Below are 14,651 nucleotides of genomic sequence, written 5' to 3' on the forward strand. Positions count from 1 at the left end.
TACTGTTCTTACAGTTTTCATGTAAGAAAGTCAAGGAAAATGATTAGTGGATTCTCCTGAGCTTTGTTTTCTCTCCAAGGGAAAAACAACCACTGTTGTTGAGTAGGATGGGATGGGGCTGGTCACAAGTAGGCAGGTGCTTGGTATAGCAGGTTTGCCCCAGTAACAGGTAGCAGGCACAGAGGTGCTCTGTGGCTTCAACCTTTCGGTTGAGCTATCTCTGAACACAGTCTAGAGCACTTTTGATAAGACTAAACCCATGTCCAAAGATACCACAGCTGGGAGAGGGCTGGCAAGGAGGAAGGCGTGGGCTGAAGCTGGTAGGAAATGGAGCTCTCCTGATTCTCCAAGAAGCTCCCTCCTGTTTCATACCTCTCTCTTCTGCACTTGCAATTCTGCACTTAGCCAAACTAATTTTGGACACAGGTTTAGCATTTTTAAAAAAGAGCCCCTAATTTGTGTTTATACATAGCCTGCAGAAGACTTGACCAGCCCTTCAGAAAGCCTTGATTGGGCACTGCATGGACAGCCTCTCTGATCTCTCCTGCAACCCAAGACACAATGGGCATCAGCACCCAGTGACTGGAGAGGTGTTGGCGTGCCCATAGTAGCCTAAAGTGGTCAATAGGAGCTGGACATAATTCAGTCCCTGACCATGTCAGCAACCACACTGTCAATGAAATAAGCAAGATTGTTTCCACTACAGAACTTGTGTTATGAAAAGAGTAAAAATGCTTCTTTAAAACTGGAAAACAAATTTAAGCTATGCTGCTTCTCCTATATTTTGTTTTCTGTCTTCTATAACTCTTATCTGATAAAAGCTACACTAGCATAATGTACTAAACTATAAACCATGGTTAACAATCATAATGATGTTAACATAATAGCAAAGAAAGAAACCACGTACCATTTAACTTGGCAGCCTCATTCATATAACATGCTAAGACATAATGTGGTTTGTTTGATTCTAGTCTTTGAACCATTGTCTATGGTTTACCATGTTGCAAGAACATAACCAAAAAGATATTGGAAGCCCAGTGTCAACTACTTAAAATGTAGCTAACCTAAAAGTCAGGGCAATTTGACAGTCAAGCCAATTACCTCTGTGTTGGATGAATTGAGGCAGAGGTTTAGTGGAGAAGCTCTGATTTGGATTCCTACACTGAGCAGGGAATTGGACTTCATGGCTGCAGTTACCCTCTCCAACTCTAGGATTCTTGTAGTAGGATTTCCATGGGTTTTATGTGACTTATTCCTTTGGCTTAACTGATGAAGTGGGGATATCACTGAAGTCACCTTTCTTGGCTGAGCTTCAGATTTGTTTGGAGACAGAGTGAAAATCATGTAATGTGTGTTAAAAGCAAGAGAGCTTTGTGATGGTCTCAATGTGATCAGTTATACGTGAATATTCTTTAACTGCCCCATCATCTACAGGGTAATTAAAGAGAGGTAAAATATCTCTTTTAATCCAATGAAAGATGTATTTTGATTTTCCACTGTTTTGAAATAATTAACCTTTAAATTATCAATAAAAACAGAAACAAATTCTTATGCTGGATCTGTATTAGGAAATATGGATAGTAAACAAAACTCACCATTCATTACAGAAGACTGTCAGGAGACTTTTCCCACTTAAAAAAAAAAGGACCAAAACACTGAATTGGACATTGCCACAAAATAAGATAATAATGTACCAAATTATATTGTCATATAGCATTTGTAATCTACTGAACTTGATACTTCTACTTTTGTCTGTCTTTGCAAATTTAATAAAAGGTGATAAAATTAAAAATACCTGGAGATAGTAATAGATTGAGGACTAAGGATAAGAAGGAGTAGTTTCAGGGTAGAGGTAACATTTGAAGTAGGGGCCTCCCTACGTCATGCTCATCACCTCCAGCTATCACAGTGAAATCAGTTCTCCCTCCTTTTTCCTTCGCAGGTCGTGACATGGCCAGCACAACCTTGCCTGGCTACCCACCACATGTTCCACCAACTGGACAAGGCAGCTACCCAACCTCAACTCTTGCAGGAATGGTGCCTGGTAAGGTTTTCTTGCTTTGCATTTCAATTTTCTTTATCTTTTTTCAGTAAATTTTATTAAATTTCAAAGAAAGAATAAAAACTACAATAAAAATAAAAAAACTACAAAAAAGAGGAAAAAAACTTAAAAAGTGTGGAAACACAAGAGAAGAAAAACTTTGGATATACAAGAAGATGTGGCTTCTGACTTTTAACAACAAGGATATACAAAATTTCCATAATCAATCTCTTACTCTATATTAAACCAAAACACCACATTATTTCTATAAATCATTCCCCTTTAACATATAATAAAAATCACTAAGTACAGTTACCCCTCCCCCTTATGTTAAAATGAAGAAAGAAGAAAAAAAATTCATATAAACCTACTAAATATCTTTCTCCCCTCCCAAAAATAAAACGTATTTAATTATTCCTTTCCTACCATTATTCTATACATTTCTGTCAACTATAATAAAAATCAGATTGAAAGGCACATAAATTATCAGCTATTATACTTAATGGTATAACAATTTTAATAATGTCCATCTTAATAAACCTTAATAAACCCAGAATCTTAATAAACTGTAAAAAGAAAGCTAATTCAAAATCATAAATCCAAATATTTAAAGGCAAATAACATCAGTAATATCCTTAAAGCAAACCAAAGAAATATTTTCCAACCCTTATCCCACTTCAAAATAAACTAGAGCAGTTACATGTTCCCAAAATATACATAGAACTTTTTTTTAAGAAAATCAAACAGCCCAGCTGCCTCCCTCAAAAATTCCAGGATCTTTTCATGGTGTTCCACCAGGAGATCAACCCTGCTTATGACTTGCAGATCACTCTCCCCACAAGATTGTTCCAAGTCCATTATCCAATCTTCATCCAGAATATTGACAAAATTCCCAATCTTAGTCTCAGAAGAAGCCTTTCTATCGATCTTAGATTCCTCAATTTCATCCACCAGATCCCCAACCTGATGACATATTTTGCTTTCATATTTTCCACAATGTTCTGGATATTTTGCATAAAGAACTGATAAAAGTCAGAAGATATTTCTTTGAAGTCCTGGTGAAGGTCGGAAAAAATTTGTTCGAAATCCTCCGTGTCTCAGACAATAGATTATGGCGCCCCCTAGGAGCTTAATCAGTGGAAGTTGAAGATATGGGAAAGTTGTTTACACAAAGTGAAAATTAACAGACTGCTCTTAAGGGAAAGTGAAGACAGAAAGCTGTAGATTCAAATCAGCAGATTCAACATGTAGGAAAATGCTAGTATCTTCAAATTTAATACAAAAATAATAACAGGAAAACAATTATTTACTCAATCTTTGATATTTCCTTTGGAAGGAAAATGAAATCCAAAACTTAAAACTTAAAAAGATTTTTAAAATAATCCCCAAAATAATGTTAAGCACCAAGAGAACCAGCTTCTCCTGGCTGTAGAAAGCCTCTCTTGGGGTACGTATACTTAAAAGAAAAAACAAACTGGTGATTTAGAAATGGGTGGCCGGTCTTAGTGTCCCTTGAAGGCTACAGCATGGTTTGGAAATGGTGATGTCCCTGCCTCCCGGTGTTCTTACTGTCAACTGTGAAATGCTGTTTGCGATCCCCAGGCTCCAAGTGAATGTTCATGAGGGCAAATGGGCTAATTCCAGGTATTCTTCTTGATCCAGAGAACAGTTCTGGGCTTCAGGAAAGCCTTCCTGAGCCCCCCAAAAAGCTGCCATGCTGTCTGCTCCACCTGCCGAAATAGCAGGCACAGCTGCTCAGACCACCATTCCCACCAGAAGCCCACATTTCAGTTTTCTTTAGACAAGTGAATATTTTTTAAAGTGCCTTATTTGGAAGGGTGCTTCAGTAGGTTTGATCAGTTCCAGGGTATTTTTGCCTGATGTTATTTATTTGGTATCTTTCAGCTCTGATTTCCACTGTGATTAAGGACATCAATCAGTTTTGTTTGCAGCCAAGCAATACATGGAGGTATAAATTCATCAATGGAGTGAGATGACCTCCCACTACTGCCCTGTTCTCCAACAGCAACATTGTGCACACACAATCACATGTCTCAGCTTCCTCCTGCTTCATTCACATTATTTTAAACAATCAGGAAATTCCCATTTGCTCATGCAAGTGAAGCAGGAAGAATTGGGATTTGGTATGCCCAATGGCAGTAGCATGGCATGTAGATTGGGAGGGGTCATTTTGCTGCTGTGATACAATTATACCCCTTTCTAGGAAAGCTGCTAAGTGGATGGCTAAGATGCAATGTTATATCTTTTTGGTAGATCCACCTTTCATGGTTTTCAACACCATGGACCATCCCTATATGATACTTAGCCAGGATAGGGTTACGGGGTTATATTTTACTTTGGGTGCTGCAAGGATTTTTGCTTCCAATCTTTTTCTCATTTCACTGGATGGGGTAATCAGAGATTCCAGCTGCAAATAGTATGAAGGCCCAAGAGTAGCACAGACAATTGGGGTGGAGGGGCATGCTAATGGCTGAGTTCGAATAAACAAAACCCTAAATTCCCTGAATCTGAAGTATCTCAGAAATGTCATCTCTTTCCCTTACCAGTACACAAACAGAGATTCCTTGTTATAAACTTGCCAATCACTACAGAAGCCTTCCTTCAAGCCCTCTGCCATTAAATGTGTAACATGGGGAATTTTAAAAACAGGGCCTTCTTAATGGTGATACTCAAGATTTGAAACAGTCTTCCAAAACAGCTCTGCCTGACTTGATTATTTGCTTGTTGTTTGATCATTAGCAAGTAGATTCCTGGATGCTGTTTTTGTTATATTCGTTTTTTCTGTTTTAGTTGATCTTAAAGTCATTTTTAAAGTTATTTTACTATATATTTTTTTACTTAGGGTTTTCTTAGTAGTCCTGTTTATATTTTTATGTATAAATAATATACAGACATTCGAGTGCTGCTGAGAACTGGATTATGATCTAAGATGGCAACAAGATATTTATGGAGCTGCTTTTCATCTAACTCTCTGTTGGGTCACAGTTCTTGTCTAAGGGTTATAGAAACCTGCATGCTTTCTTATGCATAATCAGTAAACTTTGTCTTTCCTTTCGTTTAATGATATTGAACTATAACTGGTAGATCATTGCAATACTTGAAGGAATTGTATTGCTGTATATCTTTCATTTCTAGGATTATTTCATGAACCAAACACATACTCAGAATAAATAACTGTGTTGTCTGTGGCTGTGTGCAATATCTCCAGACTCTGAGCCTGTGTCACTGGCTAACTAAACCAAGAATTGTCCCACAGAGAGCAGCTTCCAACAGTGGCATCCATGGGAGGCAGTGTATGTGATAAAAAAAAGGCACATTGGCAGATGCAGCATTGCAATGAAAGTCCCATCCCTTTTGTACATGAGTGCAATATCAACACACATACAACAGAGGCAAGGGTTACACTGCAATGCTGCATCCACCATCTCACCTTTCTTGGCGCACACGTGCTGGCTTCTGATACCACCCAGTCATCATGGAGGCCATAGCACAACTATAGTTGGATAACTTAGGGGACATCAGAAGTTAGTTAATGGAGAAATGGCTGCTTGATATTTATCAGTGGTTGATAGATAGCTAGCAGCTTTCTGTGTACTTGAATGAAATGTCCATGGGAGCTTGGAGCAGCAAGGATGAATCTGAAAAATGGGAATTTATAATTTGGAAGAGAGAGAGCAGATAAAACGCTGCAAATTGTCTAAAAGCACTCAGAAGATTCAGACCCTCTTCCCAGGGATTTGAGGAAGGTCTGTTGCATGAAAAGAAATAATATGTATTGCTTATTATCGCTTAAGCTCTACATGTACCGTCCTTTAAAAAAATGCATTGTGTTCAATACTCTTTCACTCAAAGAACACTAAAACCTGATAGAGCAGTCCCTCTAATGTCTCTCAGTTTATGGATGTTGGAATGCCTATACTAAACCTGTTTCTGCATTATTGCTAATGAGACTGATGAGTAAGTGACCAGGCCTGAAGTGTCCAGGGAGCCATTTGCTTTCTCTGCTATCCTACAGGTAGCTGGCCTTTCCTGATTTCTTCCTTTCTGGCATTTTTTCTGGAGCATTTTGAGCTTCAGCAGAAATGCTCTAGGACTGCCGTGAACGGGTCGCAGCCCTGGCCTTCTCCAAAGAGAGTAGTTAAACAGAATCTAGCATTGATGAGGAAATTACATGTTTCATTAGTGATCAGGAAAGGAGATAACTGGTTCCTCTTGGTCGCAATTGAGCTCAAAAGCTCATTATCCTGCAGCTCGTTTCCTTTAACTCCTTGTCAATAAACATTGTGCACATATGGTGCTTCTGCCTTCCCTTGACTGGTCTGGAGAGAGAGGAAGAGTGAGTAAGAAGTTCTTTACTTAACCTGCACTTCAGAATAAACGTAGAAACAAATTGAGTGACAACATAGAAAAATAAAGGAAGCACTTAAGCCCCCTTTTACATAAATGGGCCTTGCAAAGAGCCTTTCACCTGACTTTTATTGGGAAAGAGCCTGTTGCTTTCTTACTGGGGGTTCTGCTTAGATTCAACCACCCCAAGGTGTGAAACCTTTTACAACTGGCTGCAATCTGTCACTAGACGTGTCATGATGTTTCTTAGAGGATACTTAACAGAAACTCCAGAGTAAGTTGCACCTTAAGACTCTTTATTACATGAATGTATTAGAGTGAACTTTCTCCCAGTTCTTCATTTTGTCTCCTTTGCCAATCCACTCTTAAGACCTTCCTGTTTGCTGCAGTGTCCCTTGGGACTTATAGAATTGCACTACAAGATGCCCTGCAAATCTTAGCCAGTATAATGACTTTCTTCTTCTTTTACCTCTACGTCAGGTACTGATGTAACTTTGTTCTCCTTCCCTCCCTCCCTGTCTGATCGACCTTGTGAATGACGCTTACCCTCCTTTGTTCTTTCCAGGGAGTGAATTCTCAGGCAATCCTTACAGCCACCCTCAGTACACAACCTACAATGAGGCCTGGAGGTTCAGCAATCCTGCATTACTAAGTGAGTATTGCCTAAGGTCTGCTGTATCCCTTTCCATCCCCTCCTGTTGCCCTCCTATTGGTCTCTTTGCTTTCTTTTTCCTATTTGTTTCTATCTTCCTGGGGACTAAGGGGATCCCCTGAATGACCTTGCAACCTACCTCTCACCTGGGCTTCTGAAGAAGTATCATGTGATGCACTGATCCCAAAGGGATCTACTGTCTACTCTTGTGCCTACCAGATAGCTTCTCTTGATGCGGGGATATACAATGGGACTTTTAATTATGGAGATAGGTGATGACAGTTCCATATGGGAGACATTCTGATTCCAAGCCATTGAGACTTTTATAAACCAAAACAAATACCTTGAAACAAATGAATACTGTGCATAATTGATTCAGGATTACCAATATATGGTTTCTAAACAATGTGTTAAGCCAGCTACATTTTCCAACAGTTTAAAGCTTGAATGCAGCAGAGTTATTATGCAATATACTCCATCATACAGCAGAAGTATAATATGGTCAATATTGGCCACGTATACAGTTTGCATATGAACTAAAACTGAACAAAAATAGTCATAGCTACAACAGCCGTTTTTCCTTCTAGGAGCAATGCTGGGATCAAGTGCAATCCAACCTATAAAACTTCTTCATAAGAAATGTAACTCCATCCAACCAATTTGTGTTTCTAATCCCATGTTGGTTTATCTGCTAAACAAAAGAACTTAATTTTTTTCTGGATGGAAATGCACTTTATTTGCCTAAATCTAATCCCTCTGCATCCAAACTATGAATCAGAACCTTATCAGTAAAAAAGAAAAAGAGTATAGCTATTATAAGCCTAGCGACAGGACCCAGAACAAGTAAGATAGCTGCATCAATGAACTGCTCCTGGTGCATTTTTAAACTACTGTGGCATCTTGAAAACTAACACATGTATTGCTGCAATAACTTTTGTGAATCATCACCCACTTCATCAGCTACAAAGCCCTGTGAGACACATATTTATGATATACATGTAGCTATTGTTGGAATGCTAAGAATTGGAAGATAAAAGTCAGGTGATTAAAATTCTGTCTCTCATATTCCCTTCCATCATGGCCCCTTTCCCATTGCTTCTCTCTGTCCTGCTCCTGCTGTCTCTGTGTGTATATGTGTGTGTTTTGTGTGTCCGTGTTCATGCATATCACAGAATTATCCTCCATACATCTGATGATCTGATGAAATGGACTGTGATGCACTAAAGATTGGACCATAATAAATATAATAACCTTTAAGGTACCACACAAGGTTCTAGGTTCAAAAGATTAAATGACTATCATGCTAAGAAATTTTAAATATGGCCTTTTGTCAAGGGAAACTGAAATAAAAAAATAAACATATATTTAAATTACAATACCAGCAATCATGTAGAAACAATTTCTACATGGTTTAATATAGCTCATTCCACTGCTGCGTATTACCCAGTTAAACATATTATTTAAAAACAATATAATATTCTACATATTAATTCATTAACTTTGAAAGCTACATATTCAGTATAATCTAACAATTCAAAATGTAATGTTTTACTTCATTATAACATTGACTAGAAAATATCCTAAGTGGATTAACTTCCAACTTGCTTAAACCAACTTGCCACTCCTCAGCTATGAATGAAGAATTCTAACCTGGTGCCTTAACCACTACACCAAAAATACAATTTACAGGATCAAGCCTTAAAATATGTACTGCCATTTTCTAAATAATTCCTTCTAAAAAACAACAACCCATAGCTAAATGCACTAGGTCTGTGCAACACTTTGAAAGGAAAATGGAGATTTAAAGCATGCAGGAATGTTTACATTGTACCTGTTGACAACTCCTTAAAGTAACTGCCCTGGAAAAAAAATGTGTTTGATTTAAGGAGATCCTTTCAGATGCTGTGTGTGTATCATGTGTGCTCTGAAGCGGCTTTTCCTCTTCAAATTTGTAGAGCTTCATAGCCCTAAACAGCATTAATTAGACCCACCAAATTGGCTGAAGTACATTAGCACATGCCAGACAGAATTGTTTCCCTCAGTCTGACTGATAATGCTTACCATCTGTAGTTATATCTTGTTTCTATTAGTAAATTAGTACAGTAGAACAGGCAGGCAACCTAGCGTGTGCCCCCACTTTCACTAAATCAAAATGAAGGCTGGTTTTAGCTCTTATAATGGAGGCCCACTGACATCTACTACTATGCCATTTTTAACTGGTGTCTTTGAATCCTGCACCCCTAGAAACACTCATTCAAGCAGCAGCCAAGTGTCACCACCATCTAGCAGAAAGTTTGCTTTGAGAGGGCTTAACACAGAATGCCATGCTCAGGACCTAGCCTTTGTGCTATCTTTCTCGTTCATAAGGCCTTTGACTGGCCTTATTTAACCAAGTTCACTCTAAGGTGTTCTGTACCTCAGGTTTTCTGCCTTTTTAAAAAAAAATATTCCCCTTGGTGAGGATGGGTGGATTCTTTATTCCTTAATTGAGAAAGTGGTCAGAGCAGCCACTGCTGCAAACCCTCCCAAGAACATCCAAGTGTCCAGAATTTCTCTAGAGATAGGTCCTAGTCTGAGATTATAGAAATTTACCACTTTTACCACAAAGGGCCTGTTCCAAGTCTAAAGATGGAAGGAGAGGTTCTATTCCTCTCCAAAAGCTCTATCTTGGTGTTCTTCTGACTGTTCTTTTAGATGATCTTTCCTTGCTTTGAGCTCAGCATCTTCTCCTGTAGTTTTCTTCTGCTCTTTTGATAAGAAGATCCACTGACTCACACCACTTCTGTAAGTGTCTCAAAGCTCCCCAATAATTGTTTATGTGCTCAGTTTGATGGAGACCAAGTCCCACACAACCCATCCTGGTTCTCCCCACTCAGCCCCTGCCTAGCCTAATCAGGCCCTCAGAGGCCTAACCCCATGATCTTACCACCAAACCAAAAAGCTGAAAATGAGCTGACTTTGGGCCAGTCCTGTCACTGAATCCAATACTCCTCTTTCCATCAAGATGTTTTTATATAAGATGGGTTTTTTTGGGGGGGGGAGTGAGAAAGTGGCTGCTGTTTCCTCTCATTTTGAATTGGGGCAGGGCATGCTGGAGCTGTCCTCCCTACTTCAGGCAAGAGGCTATTCTGAATTATCCTGATTTACTCTGAATTTGAGTTTCACACCAGGTTGGATAATACCCCTATAAGTTATGGATACTGAGGGAAAGTAATCATCTCTTCACATACATGGACTAAATCTTAACTGATGTGGAATAAAACTGCTAACATTGTAATGCCTATATATAAAGCTGTGAAGCTATACTGTACTTTTGCAATACAATACACATTTCAGGTTTATCCATCTTTTTAAAAAAATGTTACTGAAAAGCTGGGAAAAAAAACACATAGAGCAAAGGAGAGCCAAAATGACCAGGAAGCTAGAAAGCCTTCTGTAAAAGGAAAAGCTGCAACATTTGGGAGGTTTAGTTAACAGTCGAGGGCCAGCAGAAAAGAGGAAGACCTTCAATGTGATGGATTGATACAATTACCGCAATAATGGATGCAAACATTGGAACAGTCAGGCATATGGCACAAGACAGAACAGCATTTCGTTCTGTTATGCGTGGGGTTGCCATGAGTCATAAACGACTTGACAGTAACCAGCAACAACAACAGCTAACATACATACATACAAAAAAAAAAAACTATCTAGACATGATTCACTATTTCTATCCTCAGAGTGGCCAACCTAAAGACAGATTTCATTTCAAAGTAATGAAATTTAACTTTATTTCTCCCAGATTAAACAGAGACCAGGAATTCTTATTACACTGCATGTGCTAACTAGTTCATCAGTGCAAAATGTCACATCTAACTACAGTTTTGTTTATGGTCCCTATCCACCTCCACTCCTCTTTTACCATTCCCCCCATCTCTCTTCTTTTAGTCTTTAAGATGCCACAAAACTCATCCTTGTTTTGGCTGTAAGAATCTAACAAGGCTACCCTCCTGGGATATATTAGCAACTACTTTGTTTCCCAGTTCGCCCATCTTTAAAACATTACTGTTAATGAGTTCCCTCATAGGACCTCTACAGTGAACAGGAGGTTGGACTTGAATGGACTTAAATGACCCCCTCCAATTTAATTCATTAACATAGTGAATTAAGAATTACATATTTCTTATAATATACAATATACAAATATATTTGTTAATCACATTTCTGTGGTGTTAATGTAGATCCATTATGTGGACACCCCAAAAAACCACAAAGCATAGATCTCTTAAAAATCATTGGAATTGTGTACACCTACTAATAGCATATATTATATGTCATATAGTCTGCTATTGCATTTAGCAGCTACTACATATGTGTAATCTCATATTTTGTGTGCCTTTTTTATTTAAAAAATTAAAGCTTCGTAAAATAAAATCCAGTCCTTAAGATCAGCTACCAAGGTTCTTTGAATAAATCTGTCTCATCTTGATCCTTATACAGTTCAGAGATGCCTTCAGCCCAATCAACAATTCTATTGCTTGTTTTTAAGCTTGATTTTCAGACCTGTTCTAACCCTGATTTGGCTTATCTTAGATATTTAATACTATACACTGAGATCTGGTTTGCACAGATCTGGCAGATTTTTTTATCTTAAAAACGTTGTTTGTTTGTTTGTTTTATACACCACCCATCTCACTATAAAAATGACTCTGGGCAGCTTACAAATAAAAAAACATTATAAAAATACAAAAAATACAAATGATAGACTTTAGTACTTCATGTACCTTCCCTGAATGGAAAGTATTTCAGAAGCCCAAACAATAGAGCTGCTTACATTTCCTGTATGCTTCTGATTAAGCTGGGCATTTCTGATAATGGGATTAGAAAAGGGGTAATATTGTTAGATTCCGTCCTTCCCTTGCAAGCTTCTAAATTTCTCCATGTGGATCAAGTACCATCTAGAATGGTATTGGAGATTTCACTGGGAATGAGAAGGATCAACAAAAAGTGTTTTATTTTTAAATTTATTTTTACTTAATCACTTTTTAAGGCCACCCACTCATTAATGACTCTTGGAGGCTTATAGAGGGCTGACACAGTAAATAGAAAGATGTATTGAATCGTTGCTGGTAGTTACCAGGTCCGCAAATGAATCTAACTCAGAGCCTGCGTGGTTCTTGTTTCCCTCTTCTGCGGGGTGGAATGTCTTGAGTACAACTCTGATCAGGTATGCTTCTCCAGAGGAAATACTGGATCCAAGCCAAAACTCTTGTATATCATAGACTCACATGGAACAGTATGTTAAGCAACAAATCTTTGTAAACTTATCTTAGTGAAGGGACTAAGAGAGACACAGGATAAGAGACAATTCTAATATTATACAAGTTATCTAGATGGTTCAACCAAACAGAACTCGCATAGAATCTAGAATGGAAAGCTCTACAGCAGGATTCTTTGTGTATGACAAGCACTTGATAATCCAATTAATTTAGCTTCCCATGCATATATACTGTGTATGTTGTTTTCCTATTCTACATCTAGACCATTAAGGAATCCCCATTTCCAGATTTCTATTTCTGGTTCCTTTTAATATGCTTTCTTTCTTTGTCTTTTGTCTTTTGTCTTTTTTTTCTTATTTTATTTTACTGTATGTCCTTTCAATCAGTCCATTCTTCTCCTGTGTTAACTTTCAGGTTCCCCTTATTATTATAGTGCCACATCCCGGGGCTCCGCACCTCCCACTGCTGCCGCTGCCTATGACCGCCACTAGTTACCATGGAAACCACATGAAACTGCAGGGTGACAGCCTAGGCCTCCATATTGTACCTGTCTGATGGACATTCTGCACCACTTGGAAGAAGACAACATCCCTCCCCTCCTCCTTCTACCCCTCGTTATTCTTTCGGACTGCAGAATTTACTGTCAACACAAGATTGAAAATGTTATGTCCTTTGCAATCTATCCAAGCTACTCCATTGGGTGATGGCAAAACCAAGTTTATGGCCAGTGGTTCTGCTGTCACTGTTGCTAATACCACTGCAGTACTTCAGACTCCTCCTTGGTGAATTCTTCAGTTCCTTCCACATGAGGCTTCTCTAACTGTAAGAAGAATATAACTTGCGGAGAGTGGTGTGGGCAGGCAGTAGCAGAGGAGAATGCTGCTTATAATTCATTGTTCCCCCTCTAAGATGATCTTCTATGAAAAACAACTCAGAATGATCAACAGTCAAATTTCCAGAAGCCTGAGAGAACCATGTGGCTCAGCCTAATGAAGGGGGAAAGACTCTGCATCATCCACTGGGTTTCACAAAAGTTTCCTTGTGTGGTACATTCCCACCCATTCCTCTATAGGTTGGTTGAAATAGTTAGGCCTTGCTTTCTTCTCAGTGTCACCTGAAGATTGACCATTTCCATCCTGTTTGTCATAATCTTACAAGCTGAAGTTGAACAAGCAATCACACCCATAAAACATACAGAGTCAGGTCAGATAGGAGGATGGAGTGATGTCAACCAACTATCAAAATGAAGAACTATACAAGTGGTTATATAAATATAACTGTTTTTAATGCTTTGTCCTGAAAGTCTATAAATGGAGGGGGGAAATAAACAAAACCCCAGTTTTCTAAAAAAGTAAAAAGTTGTGACAGATTAAGCTGAAATACCACCCCAACTTCAATGATAGACACATTATCCTGGGTTTCATTCTTTTCCTACTATGCACACAGGAATATTCATGTATGGCAGAGAAGAGAGCAAGTGCATTTTGTGGGCAGCTTTCTGCACAATACACAAATTTGGCAACACTTAAGGAAAAAGTTAAAAGGTCCATCCTTTATGCAACTTTTATTTGATTAGTTGCCAGCCAAAATATATTGCTTTTTGCTGGAGAATATAACAGTTTGGGCAACTGACAATGAACCAAAACAATTCCGTATAGAACTGGGATTGTTTTTTTGGTTCTCTACCTTTCAGTTTCTGCCATTCATATAGAATATGATAGAATAAAGTTATGAGAAGTGCTGTACTGCAAAAGAAATGTTGGAATACAGAAAAAAACAGATTTCACTTCTAGAATGTTATGCCTTCTCTTCTTATTTACAGTCACAAAAGAAAGGGCACACACCAGCAGTGGGTTTACAACTTGGTCACAACTTGATTTGAGAATGGGCAGATAAGCGATCGTGCCAATGCCAATTCATGCCAAATCTAAAATTTCAAAATCACCTTTAAACTTGCCCCCTAATGCAACACAAATTCAAGATCAACCTCTAGCATTATCCAAGCAGTTAATGAGAACATCTGTTAGAGAACCATAAAAAATACTATATATATATATATATATATATATATATGTGTGTGTGTGTGTGTGTGTGTATGTATATATATATATATATATAATCACACACACACACAGATAGATGCAAGGTCATGCATCCTACCACCTATTGTGATCCAGGAGCTGGTTTTTCTGCCAGGCCATAGTTCTCCCTTCTCTAGCCAATTGCTCAAGCCTGCTATTCTGTGCAAAGAATTTTGAAGATCCCCACCCCACCCGCCGCTTAGTTGAACGTATATTTTCTGTTTCCTTACAGTTGCCCAAATCTGTTC

At 38.4% G+C, this 14,651-nt stretch overlaps 1 protein-coding gene across 2 annotated transcripts in view; it reads left to right on the forward strand.

Moving 5' to 3' along the window:
* The window catches only part of PAX2 (paired box 2), a 152,966-nt gene extending 138,677 nt beyond the window's left edge, over positions 1-14,289 (forward strand). Inside the window, exons 8-10 of one of the 2 annotated variants that reach the window (XM_063307599.1) lie at positions 1,943-2,044; positions 6,975-7,061; positions 12,737-14,289. In XM_063307599.1, coding sequence (XP_063163669.1) covers positions 1,943-2,044; positions 6,975-7,061; positions 12,737-12,813 — 266 coding nt within the window. In that variant the 3' untranslated portion in view covers positions 12,814-14,289. The remainder of the gene's footprint in view (positions 1-1,942; positions 2,045-6,974; positions 7,062-12,736) is intronic. The other variant, XM_063307598.1, reaches the window with a different exon arrangement.
* The last annotated feature ends 362 nt before the right edge of the window (positions 14,290-14,651 follow it).

The sequence above is a fragment of the Candoia aspera genome, chromosome 6, assembly GCF_035149785.1.
Source record: "Candoia aspera isolate rCanAsp1 chromosome 6, rCanAsp1.hap2, whole genome shotgun sequence".
NCBI lineage: Eukaryota > Metazoa > Chordata > Lepidosauria > Squamata > Boidae > Candoia > Candoia aspera.